The sequence below is a fragment of the Saimiri boliviensis genome, chromosome 11, assembly GCF_048565385.1.
Source record: "Saimiri boliviensis isolate mSaiBol1 chromosome 11, mSaiBol1.pri, whole genome shotgun sequence".
In the NCBI taxonomy this organism is placed as follows: Eukaryota; Metazoa; Chordata; class Mammalia; order Primates; family Cebidae; genus Saimiri; species Saimiri boliviensis.
This window is the reverse complement of record NC_133459.1, coordinates 74,913,467-74,926,734: the sequence shown is the minus strand read 5'-3', so window position 1 is coordinate 74,926,734 and position 13,268 is coordinate 74,913,467. Positions and strand designations below refer to the sequence as shown.

Sequence of the window (13,268 nt, the reverse complement as noted above, 5' to 3'; positions counted from 1 at the left end):
GCTACAGTCTAATAGAGATAGGTAAAACTGACAAATTAATGAATATATAAATCCAAAGTGAGAAAGACTGTTAGGCTACTGAATAACTTGAGTGAGGATAGATGGTATGATTAGGTAGTCAGGGAATGACTCTGAGGAAACAAAATGTAAGCTGAAACTGATCTTTGTTAGGAGCCAGTTTACTCTGTGGGATATTTACCCTGTTTGAAGTCTTTACCATTGTTGCTATCCCAATATACTTAATTTGGGTAAACTAGTCCCTCTTCAAACACAACCAGTGAAATTTCTCTTTTTCATCTATGTTTGCTTTATTCATTGCTGAATTATTTACCTGTTATGAAATTTATTGTGTTGTTCATGTTTTGCAGAAACCAAAGCTGAAAGATTGGCATCCTCCTGGGGGCTTCATTCTGGGACTATGGGCACTTATTATCATGGTTTTCTTCAAAACTTACGGAATCAAACATATGAAGTTCATTTTTTAGACTTGATGATATATGAAGAATGCATGAAAGACTGCAACCTTGGATAATAATTTATGTCATATATTTTTAAAAATGCGTTGCTTTTATGTGAATTGGAAATAAGTATAAGAAAACTAGATTTGAATCAACTATTTCATAACTTAAAGAAAAATAATTCTTAATGCAATTAATGGCATTAAATATTATTCTAGTTTTATATTTGCATATTATAAAAGCAAATGGGACAAAAAGATCAGAATACATTGATTGTTTTTGAAAATAATAATTTCCCTTTATCCCCTTTTCATTTAGAAAAGAAAAAATTGTGAAAACATTACATTCTCACAGAGGTAACTTCAGTTAATTATTTTCTGTATATCCTCTCAATCTTTTGACTTATGCAGTTATTTTTTTTCCAATATGGAGATCATATAGAATATACTACTTTGTAATCTCTTTTTTCATTTTACAATAAGAGAAAAAAATTAACCTTTCCCTCTCAAAAATACATTGTGAATGACGACATAGTATCCACTGTATGAATGTTTAATTCATTTCACAATCTTCTATTGTTTGACCACTTACATTGTTCCAAATGTTTTCCTTTGGTTTATTCTTTACTGTATTAATATTTTGCTGTCGGTCACTCATGGAATCCTTTAGCTTTAATTAAAAGCAAAGATGAAAAATTGTTTTTTAAATTTATGTCACTGACAATCTCCAGGACCTTATTTGTTGTCAGTTTATTTGGGAAATTTTAGACCTTTTGTAATTTTACGTATTGACTGCCCAAGAGAAACATACCCCATTATTTTTCATTTCTAAGCATTCTGTGATCTTCCAGAATTGGTCACCTCCTCTTTAAAGAGAGAGCCAACAAGAACTTTACTTCATTCTGTTTAAGGCAAACCTTGCCTACTGGCTCTATCTATACTTTCCCTGAGAAAAATCCCTTAAAGTGGATGACCTGTGAAAAAATAAATGCTTATGGCCCAGCTGTCATGTCCAGCTGATGTATCCCATAAGGCAGTAAGCCCCTTTTCTGGTCTCTGATAAGATGCCAGAGCTTATATCCCCATCACTGACATTTTAGCTTGGAATTAATATTGAGACTGTGCTGTGATCAACCCCTGATACTGTTTTTTCTTTTAAAAGTTCTGCATATGAGTGGAGGAAAAGCCTAAAAGTTCAGTATTTATGTCTGGGGGGATACCTTCAAGTGTCTTATCTGTTTTATCCAAGAACTTAATGTGTTTATCTTTATTCAGTGCAAAGATCTGTTTTATAATTTTGTTTATAATTGTAGGTAACATTAAGAAGACAACCCTTCCTCCACAAGAAAACCCCTAAAATTAATATTACTTAAGATTTGTTTTTCCTTTTGCATTTAAAGTATTACCTTTTAATTGCATGCAAGATTGTCATACTTTTCACAGGTAAAGGGTTGACTCTGTTATCTTCCTAGTTAGAAAAAATGATATTGAGGCTTTTTGCTAGCTCTGAATCTTTGTTTTAATTGATCTTTTTATTGGTGTCTTATATAAATGAGGAAGGAAAATTTTGTTTGATTATATGAAGGATCTTTTTATACATGAAAAGAAGGGAAAATAAACTTGCAGTTGAATAGACTGATTACAGTAGCAATGAGGCACAAAAAGATTGACCATGTTGCCCTCCAGACACTCATACAAGGTCATGGACATCATGGTTAGGCGGAGCTATTTAGGGTGGTAAAGGAATTATGATTGTTCTTGAGCCAAGTAATTTAGTTTGAATATAATGAAACATACCCTGATGGCAAAGACTGCTAGAAAGTAAAAGGATTCCTCTTCAGAGGTTGTAGAAGGTGCCCTTCTTAGTTAAAACCAAACTGGGAAAAGTAATACTGGATATAATATTCAGGATAAATTTTGCCTCGGCAGAATTTCAAATGGCAGTTATTCCTCTGTTTCATTATTGAATCTTCAGAATATAGTTAAAGCCAAAAGCTTAAAATACGTTGTTTCATTTATTTTACATAGAGCATATTCTGCCTTTCTGTTTTAACTGTTTTAACATGTGAAAGAAATACGTTACAAATATACCACAAGGTACGACTATAAAATAATGAGATCAGTATCCATTTTTGCTTTATAGACTTGGCCTTATTACTTCATTGTCACATCTCATACTCAAGGGCATTTACTACAAAGAAAGTGTTCTCCAATATTGCTGTTCTGTTGCTGCCTGCCCTGTTTACACATGTACCTGCTACTTAAATAGGAATAACGAAATCCTCTGCATGTGGTAGATGAGTATATTTAGGTAATATTGTCAGCGCAGTTAAATGACCTACAATTTAAGTGATAACATAAAAACAGATCCTTAAATATATAATACTTGAGTCACAGAAGCTGAACAACAGAAAGGTATTTTGTTTTTGCCTTTCTCACAGTGCCGTGGTGAGGATCAATCAGATGAGATAATATTTTGACTAAACACTTTGGAAATTGTAAATATGTGATGGCATTATTGTTCTTATGTTGGCTTAGGAGGATACCAAGGGGGAAGTTAATGGTGACAGTGTCCCTGTTTCTCTTGCGCTTATGTACATTTCTAAGCTACTCAATGTGATTCTTGTTCTTTTTGGTATTCTTTTTCTCCTCTCCCATGGTGTCCTCCGGGGAGAAAAGGAATGTAGATAAATGAATCCCAGCAGACTTGTCCTGACATTTCAGGGAGGGACAGTGTATAATGGTGCCATCCTGCAAAGCCAGGCTGTGTGAGAAAAAGAAATCAAATGATGTGGATTTTAAAGTTACAAAATACATTCATTTGCAGTTTATGAAAGGAAAATGTAGTTTGGATGCAAAGCTGATTAAATTGGATCAAGAAAAATTAGAATTAAATGCAAAAAATAATGCATGCATTTATGGTTTCAATTTTTATATATTCTCAGCTAGTTGAAAATGATGATTCCCACAACAAGCATAACTCAGCTTGTTTCTGCTGAGTATTTTCTACTATGGTATATGTTGATAACATTTCTTCCATTATGTATGTTGTATACCAGAGTTACAGTTACTGTGGGAATCATAATTTGAAATTTTGACTCCTGTGTTTCTGGAATCTTTACAACAAGTTTTGCATTAACATATACCCTTTTTTCAGTTCACTTTACCAAAATTAAGCCCATCTGTAGCAGATACTGTTTTAACATGCAAAATAAATACATTATAAACATACCACAAGATATGGCAATAAAATAATGAGATCAGTATCCATTTTTGCGTTGTCACATCCCATACACATTTACTACAAAGAAAGCATTCTCCAATATTGCTGTTCTGTTGCTGCCTTCCCTATATACACATATACCTGCTACTTAAATAGGAAAGCCTTTCAATTCATGGGCAATATCCCTTGGTGGTGACCCGGCTTTTATTTTTTTTTCTTTTAGTGTAAAAAATGTACTGTTTTGGAAATGTGCTATGAAATATTTGGTTTAACTGTGTAGATCCTAGAATAAGGGGATTGATATAGATGAAGTTGTAACCAAGAGACTGGTTATTAAAAATTCATTTCCTCCAAACATGGAAAGGTGGCACTGTCATTCTTGTGTCACCTGGGCAGCTTGCAGTTGCAGAGACTTCAGAGGACGTTGAGATTTGCCTGCAAAGAAATACCCAGTCATAGGGTCTGCCAGTGGGAATCATATGATACGACCCACATTCATTCAGTCTTCTCTCTTGTGACTGTAGGAGTGCCAGCTCTGACTGTGCCAGAGTTTCAGGGACAGGGGCAAGAGTGAATCTTTCTTAGGGGGTCATTTAATAAGGTCGTAAATGTAAACCAAATCACACAATGTCCGACACATAGGTAAGGTCAGTGTTTTGTTCTTTGCTGGACAGGGATATCTTGCTTTTAACTTCTGCTCAGGCCCAGGGTTCTGGTCACTCTTTAAAGAACATTAGCTTTGCTATTTATTCCTAGACTGTCCTTTTCCCATCTGTTTCCAGCAGGCATCATTTTTGGGTAACAGTTTCTTTCAATACGATCCAGCGATTTTAATCCATAGATTCTCTTGCTTCCCTTTTCCAGATATTTTCCTGTTTTAGGTAGATTGAGGCTTTTCCGAATCTTCCCTCAGCCTCACTTCCCTCAGTGTTCTACTGTCCTCTTTTTTCACGGACAGTTCACTCTTTTGGAAGCATGTCTTTAACATGATTTAAGGGATAGTCTGTCCTCACCCTCAGGTTGCAGATCTCTGGATAATAATCTAGTACTGTAAAACAGTGGGGATTACATTTCCAGGAGAACATATTCCCTACTTTCCCTACCCTTTGTAATCTTTTGTTAGAGTTTTTTTTTAGTTTCAAATGATAAAAACCCAAGTAGAACAAATTTAGGCCAAGAGGAGAATTTGCCAGAAGAATATTAGGATATTTTGTGTATTCTTGCAGGAAGTGGGGTCATGTCTGAGCCTCTTCAGGCACTGGAGTGTCACCTGGATTCTCTTCTCTCTGTGTTCCCTTCATTCCTCCTGGAAACTAGCTTTCTCACATGATGGTTAGAGCCTCATATCCCCTGCTTCTACCACAAGAGAGAGAAATTACTCTCTTCCTTTAATTCCAGTTCTACAAGTCATGTGAAAGAACAGATTAACCTTATTGGCATCAGGGTTCACTGGCCAGAGGGCTAAGGTATTGTAAGCACATAAGGACCTCTGGAGTCATACTCCATCAGAGCTCCTCCCAGAGAAGGGTGTGATCACAGAAGCCAGGCAGTTACCCTTATTACTTTTGCTAACTTGCTGTTCAATGGGGGCCCAGTGGAGCTGCAGTATGCCCACTGTTGCTTCCTAGAGATGCAGAATGTGGAAAGGATTCCCGATTTAATAAATGGTGTTGGGAAAACTGGCTACCCATATGCAGAAAACTGAAACTGGACCCATTCCTTACACCTTATACAAAAATTAACTCAAGATGGATCAAAGACTTAAGCATAAGACCTAACATAAAAACCCTAGAAGAAAACCTAGGCAATATCATTCAGGACATAGGCATGGGCAAAGACTTCATCACTAAAACACCAAAAGCAATGGCACCAAAAGCCAAAATTGACAAATGGGATCTAATTAAACAAAAGAGCTTCTGCACAGCAAAAGAAACTATCATCAGAGCAAACAGGCAACCTACAGAATGGAAGAAAATTTTTGCAGTCTATCCATCTGACAAAGAGCTAATATCAGAATCTACAAGGAACTTAAACAAATTTACAAGAAAAAAACCCCATCAAAAAGTGGGTGAAGGATATGAACAGACACTCTCAAAAGAAGACATTTATGTGGCCAAACAAACATGTAAAAATGCTCATCATCACTGATGACTAGAGAAATGCAAATCAAAACCACAATGAGATACCATCTCACACCAGTTAGAATGATGATCATTAAAAAGTCAGTAAACAACAGGTGCTGGAGAGGATGTAGAGAAACAGGAATGGTTTTACACTGTTGGTGGGAGTGTAAATTAGTTCAACCATTGTGGAAGACAGTGTGGCGAGTCCTCAAGGATCTAGAACAAGAAATGCCATTTGACCCAGCAATCCATTACTGGGTATATACCCAAAGGATTATAAGTCACTCTACTATAAAGACACATACACATGTATGTTTATTGCAGCACTGTTCACAATAGGAAAGACTTGGAACCAACCCAAATGCCCATCAATGATAGACTAGATAAAGAAAATGCAGCACATAACACCACGGAATACTATGCAGCCATATAAAAAGGGATAAGCTCATGTTCTTTGCAGGGAAATGGATGAAGCTGGAAACCATCAGTCTCGGCAAACTAACACAGGACAAGAAAACCAAACACTGGGTGTTCTCACTCATAAGTGGGAGTTGAACAGTGAGAACACATGGACACAGGGAGGGGAACATCACACACCAGGGCCTGTTAGCGGGTGGGAGTGTAGAGGAGGGATGGTATTAGGGGAAATAACTAATGTAGATGATGGGTTGATGGGTGCAGCAAACCCCCATGCCACGTGTATACCTATGTAACCTGCATGTTCTGCACATATATCCCAGAACTTAAAATATTTAAAAAAAAGAACAAAAGAAATCCAAAATGTGATGCCCCACCTCAGACCTACTGAAACAGAATCTGCATTTTAACAAGATCCCCAGCAGTTTACGTGCCTGTAAAGTAGGAGAAGCACTGACCTACTACACCTTTCTAGACCAAACAGCTCAATTTTATCTCCTAAAAAGAGATTGTAAAAGAAGATTACAAACACTTGTGAAATAAGCAGACGTGGGCAGCATCTTTTATGGGTTAATTGACTCTTTAGCATTATTATTGACTTCTATTCAGACCTTATAAGACTGTGTACCACTCATTCTCTTTCTTTCTGAGGCTTTTCCAAAATGTAATAAATGCTTAAAACAAGCAGCTAATTAGCATTTATATGTGTGGGTGGTATCTGCAAATCCCCTGACACTCCTCTCATCAAGAGGTAGAGTCTAAATTCCCAGCCCCTTAAATATAGGCTGGCCTTAGTGACTTAATTCTAATGTTACAGAATACTACTGCATGACTTCAGAGATCTTAAAAGTGATTATAGCACCTGCCCAGCTCTTTTCTAGGACTTGCTCTTGGAACCCAGCAACAGTCCCCCGAGGAAGCCCAAGCCACATGGAGAAGTCACATGTGTATTGTGGAGGACAGCCCCTCCAGGCTCAGGTCCCAGCCAGGAGCCAACATCCAGAGATGTGCAGGAAGGAGCCTCCAGATGTTTCCTGACGGCAACCACAGGAGGGACTCCCAAGTGAGAACCACTTAGTTGATCCCCAGAACCATGAGAGAGAATAATTTTAAAAGATGGCTATTTTACCCCATTAGTACAGAGGGTTGTTTTTACAACAATTAGTTACTGAAACACTGTTAATGAGTTACACGCTCTAGTAGATGCTTATGAGAGATACAAAAATCTAATTTATTAAAGAGTTACAAGTGGATTCTAGAAAGGAAAGAAACTAGATAGCAAAAATGACAAGTGCTATGTGAGAGTTTTAGGATAGGAGATTAAAGAGAAACCTGTTTTTAATTGTTATATAGATATGTCATTAATCTTTTATTTACTAGCAGTTGATTTATGATAACCATGATTTATAGACAACCAGATTCGATTTCTCTATTTCTTGCCCCTCTCCCTTTTCCACCATTGTTCTTTTCAAAATTGTGCATTTTCTTCAGTCTTCCTGCTCTACCAACTCAGTTCTTTCATCAAAAGGCTTTGCTTTGTAATCTGAAAATTAAACTAGGGGAAGGTGAACAGCTTAACTTCATGCTCTACCTCCTACAAATTTGCCTTTATTTTCTTCCATCACATCCCTTCCCCACTTTGGGCTCAGAGCCTGAGGCAAAGATCCCTCTGCTTCGTTTTATTGATCCCGTTCCTTTTGGGATCTTGTTTACTGATAACCGCATCTCTCATCTCTTCCTTCAATTTCTTTTTAGATAAAGGGGCTTCCCCTTAAATTTTATAAAATGTGCAAGTTTTCCTCATTTAAAAAATTCCTCTCAAAATCCTGTGTCCGATTCTAAATGCTTTACAGAGCTCTCCTCTACTTCATTTCATAGCTTTTCCTTTGGAAGAGTGGGCTGCATTCACTTACTGGCTTCCCTGCCTTGCCTTCTCTTCATTGTACACCCCCTTGTAATCTGGCTTCTGCTCCCACCATTCTTCTGAAATGATTCTCTTTACTGTTATAACTGATGGAACTGCCAAATCCAATGGAAACTTTGAGCTTTGCTAATTTGGAGATCTTTGCTACCAAGAGGGAGAATGCTTTCATCAGGAGACACAGCAATTTCACTGAACGTCAAGAGATTTCCACCTGGTCATTTGAGGCTGTTTATGTCACTAGACCAACAGGCCAAAAATAAGGAGTTACTTCACTGGTTAGAATGGTTGATCCCAATTAGCAAAGGGAAATTGAGTTGCTGCTACACACTGGGGAGAAGGAGGACTATGTGGAATCCAGGGGATTATCTGGGATGCCTGTTAGCGGTTCTTATAACAACCAAAAAAAAAAAAAAAAAAAAAAAAAGGCAGACGACTGAGAACTTTACCCTTCCCAAGGAAGGTTTAGGTCACTCTACTGGATAAAGAGTTTACCCGCTGAGCTTCTGGCCAAGGGCCAGAGAAATATAAGTCAGAGGTATCAACTATGGCCTTGTGGCCAACTACTGAAATGAGGACTGTAGTGGCTTTGTGTATTTTCTCTTTGGCTATTATATGTTTATGTGTGTAGGCTGTTTCTTTCTCTTTTTTCCACTTTTATTTTTACACAAACGGGGCTTAACCATACATAATAGTCTCTGGGCAATAAAATATTCAGTGAAACTATGATAGAATTTGAGGAGTAAGGAATATAGCTGGCAATGGATACAGTGATGGTTAGGACTGTGTGTCTCTTTATTTTGTGAAGAGTGAGAATGTCTTCACTTGTGAAAATGGCAATATCTTGTTAGGTGGAAACAGTTGCTTCATTGTACAGAGCTCACATGAGTGAAGGGTAGATATAGAAGATGAGTAGCTAAAGGAATGTACTGTTCCCAGGTATCAGCTCATTGTCTCAACCCTCAATCCGCTTATTACCATTCTATGCTAATGAAGCAGAAGTCTTTAAGAATTTCTTCTTTACAGTGAACATATTGCTAAGCTTTCTCAATAGACCATGTTGGAGGACCATAGAAGGAAGGAGTTTTTCTTCTTGTTTCTGGTGATCTTCTCCTGCAGAGAGAGAACAAGAGAGAGATAGTGTATATGTGTGTGTGTGCACATGCTCTGTGTTTTCTGCACGGTGGCCGACAGCACAGAGCACCTTCTTGTGGACAACTTTATAGTGGGAGGGCTACCAGCAAAGCACCTTCACTTGAATGGCTGCCTCAGGCAACTGGCTCGAGCCATTCTAAGCAAAATGCAGATGGCAGGCCCATTCTTGTGATCATCACTTAAATGGCTGCCTCAGGCAACTGGCTCAAGCCATTCTAAGCAAAATGCAGATGGCAGGCCCATTCTTGTGATCATCTTCTGCCAGCATCCTTACTTGCAGAGAGCTGCTAACAGGGCACTTTCCTCTGAACTTTTCCAGCCTTCCCTCAGTGAGTTGTGGGACATGGCTCCTCCCTGAGGATATGACCTTAGCACTCCAAAGGGCAGTTTTCCAGCAAGTCCCACTGACATGACGCCTCAGTGAATTTCTCTGCCAGCCAATGTGCCTTGCCATGCCCTCTATAATGATGCCTGTATCTCAGTCCTTGGAAGAGTTGGAGAGGGCCTGCCCATTCAATTTCCCTTTGGTAATGGGATCAATGACTCCAGCCAGTGAAGTAACTCCTTATTTTTGGCCCATTGGTTTAGTGACATAAACAGTTTCAAATGACCAGGTGGCAATCCTGTCTTCTAATTCAGTAAAATTACTGTTGTGTCTCCCGATGAAAGCATTCTCCCTTTTGGGGTGAAGACCTCCAAAGCAGCAAAGCTCAAGAAAATGCTTACCATTCCTGTATTCTTTAGAGTACTCATTATCTCTCACTAGCAATTGCCCCTTTACTCTTTTTTTTCAAATTACTATGTGATTTCTGTGGCCTGATTGGACTTTGATACACATCCTTAAAGAAACTCGGTGGTGTTACATGATGAAATTCTTGGCCATGGTCATTTAAATTGTTCAGATTATTTCTCTGGGTTAAGGAAAAGTCTTCTTCTCTCCCAAAGAGATGAACAAAGAGTCAGAACTCATTCTTGACCACCTTTCCTTATTCTGAAGGTTTCCTTAGGATACAAATGTTCATTGCAACACTATTCACAATAGCAAAGACATGGGATCAACTGAAATGTCCATCAATGATAGACTGGATAAAGAAAATGTGGTATAGATACATCATGGAATACTATGCAGCCATAAAAAAGAACAAGATCATGTATTCTGCAGGAACGTGGGTGGAGCTGGAGGCTATTATTCTTAGCAAGCTAATACAGGAATAGAAAACCAAACACCACATGTTCTCACTTATAAGTGGGAGCTAAAGGATGAAAACACATGAATACAAACAAGGGAACAACAGAGACACTGGGAACTACTTGGGGGTGGAAGGTGGGAGGAGGGAGAAGCTCAGAAAAGGTAACTACTGGATGCTGTATAAAGGTAACACTTAATACCACAGTGATGAAATAATTCTGTACAACAAACCCACGTGACACGAGTTCACCTAACAAACCGGCACATATTGCTGCAAACCTAAAATAAAAGTTAAAAAAAGAGAGAGAGAGAGATGAAAAGTCACTACCTTCTGACACTGTTCTGGAAGTTGGAGCTGGTCTATGTGACGCACAGACCTATCTTATTTGTGGTAGCTGTACTGCAAGAGTCTGAGCAACTGTTTTAAAAGCCCTCAATTCTTCTGGCTTTAGGCAGCCTCTCCTTGTTTCTTCTGAGGAGTACAGGCAATGGGAAGACTCAGGAGCAGGAGCAGCCTCTGGTAACCCTGCTAAGAAGGGAGATAGATCAAAAGAGAAAAAAAAGCGTTGTTAGCGGCCAATGGGTGCAGGAAATGTTCTAGTTTAGTTAGCTACAAAGATATTTGCAGATTAAGCCTGAATGGTATAGAGGTTAAAAGCCTAAGCTTAGCACTTCTCTTGCTTGTCAGCCTGATAAATGCACACTATACAAGGAACATAATGATTAAAATTATGAATAAGAAAATACATTTATAAACTAAGAAAACCAAACGTGGAGGAGAAAAATTGAGGTTGAAATAAGAGAAATCAAATAAGAGGAATGCAGATAATACATTGAACTGGTTAAAAAGAAAAACTAGGAGCTCAGAAATTAAAAAGTATAACCAAGGAAAAATGAGATAAAAGAATTAAAATTTTAGATGTTAAAATCAGGAACATAGAATTTCAAGGATATCATTGCAAATACAGCTTAGGGAGACAAAGGAAACAATGTTTTCAAGTGAAAACAATGGAGGAAAAAAGTAAATGGAATAGAAAGACTAAGCAGGTAGCTGAAACATTTTAAAGGAGGATAAAAAATAAGCAAAAAAACTAGTCAAAAGAATATAGCATTCTCTAAGTGCTAAACATTTAGAGAACAAAACAACCTAAATATAAAAGACAAGAGCTGAACAATTTAAAACGTGAGAAGAGCAAACTTTTTTTTTTTTTTAAAAAGCAAATTACTTGCTTTATAAAGACATCTGGCTTTTGTTACTGTTATTCTCCAGATACTAAAGCAGCCTCATATTCCAGTAGATTGTCTCTGTACTTTTGATTCCCAAGGTCAGGGTCTTTGCAAAGCACCCTTAGGTTCCTTTAGGCCAAAGCCACAGGTAGCAAGCAGTTCAAAATGTTTAACCTCTTCTAGCTCGTCTTTCTCCAAAGGCTCTTGTCTCCTGTGTCTGCATGGTCTTTAATTAGATACCTTGAGGAGTTGGCCAGGGAAACAGGCTGGAAAGATACATGCCCTGGCTTGGCCAGACCTGTTGAAGCCTTGGCCTTGCTAGCAGTCCTGTAGACATGCATTTCATTGCATGCTGGGGAGCCCAGGAATCACTACAAATATATTGCCTGCCTAGATAGCTCTAGGCCAGGCATCCCTAAACTTTTTACACAGGGGGCCAGTTCACTGTCCCTCAGACCGTTGGAGGGCCGCCACATACTGTGCTCCTCTCACTGACCACCAATGAAAGAGGTGCCCCTTCCTGAAGTGTGGCGGGGGGGGGGGGCGGATAAATGGCCTCAGGGGGCCCCATGGGGCCCGCGGGCTGTTGTTTGGGGATGCCTGCTCTAGGCACTGAGGTTATTACAGACTCTCCTTCTTCCCATCACGTTGCTGGCTGCAGTTTAGACAATCATACTATTTTGGGATATTTCAGGCCCAGGTAGAGAGTGAGTCAATGTTTTTCAAACTTTTGGCCTACCACCCACAGTAAGAAGTACATTTCATATGGTGACTCAATGCATACATATACATATATATCTATATAACTGAAAAAGAAATTTTATAAAATAAATACCCTCTCTAATACCGTGTCCTCTGTTACTTTCTTTTGTATTGTTTATTACAGAATTGTCTCATGTAGGAGCTAGAGCCATGGTTTTAAAAACTATTTTGCTTCCATCCACCCTAAGCAATACATTTGACATTGTGTCCCAGTGCACATATGTGTGTGTATCTATATAATTAAAAGTTCACAACACAATAGTCTTTCTTCTAATAGCGTATCTTTTCATCTTCTATTGTATTGTATTATAGTTCTATTTACAGCTTCCCAGCTATATCTACCTATATTAGCAACTCCAAGATTCCTACCAAGCCAACTCAATGACAGCATAGACAACCACAGACAAGGAGAATGCCTAATGGGAGGTAGAATCACTACAAAATCTTGGTACTGAAAATGCACTTTACTACCACCTATTGATGCTCTGGTCTATACATTGTGTCTTTATTCCTCCAACATTTGTGAAACATAAATATCTTTTATCTGTAAGGTGCTTACAATAGGGGATGGGGAGCCAGGATACTGGTGAAGAGAGCCCCAGAAGGGTTTCTAGATGTCATTGAATTGAGGTTATCTGTTGGACATAATTTTTTGGAAGCTACAGAAAATCCAGTTCGAGTATTCTTAAATAAAAAGTTAGAATTTATTTACATGACTGAATGTTTAGGAGAGATTTGTTGTCTTCAGGCTCAGCTTGATCCAGGACTCAATGATATTCTAAGATGCATCTCTC

General features: G+C 38.3%; 1 protein-coding gene across 2 annotated transcripts in view; it reads left to right on the top strand.

Annotated features, from left to right (window-relative positions):
- PIGK (phosphatidylinositol glycan anchor biosynthesis class K) overlaps positions 1 to 3,364 on the top strand; it is a 113,195-nt gene extending 109,831 nt beyond the window's left edge. The window contains exon 11 of one of the 2 annotated variants that reach the window (XM_003921396.3): positions 369 to 3,364. In XM_003921396.3, the coding sequence (XP_003921445.1) occupies positions 369 to 485 (117 nt within the window). In that variant the 3' untranslated portion in view covers positions 486 to 3,364. The remainder of the gene's footprint in view (positions 1 to 368) is intronic. The other variant, XM_074381028.1, reaches the window with a different exon arrangement.
- Positions 3,365 to 13,268: the final 9,904 nt, after the last annotated feature.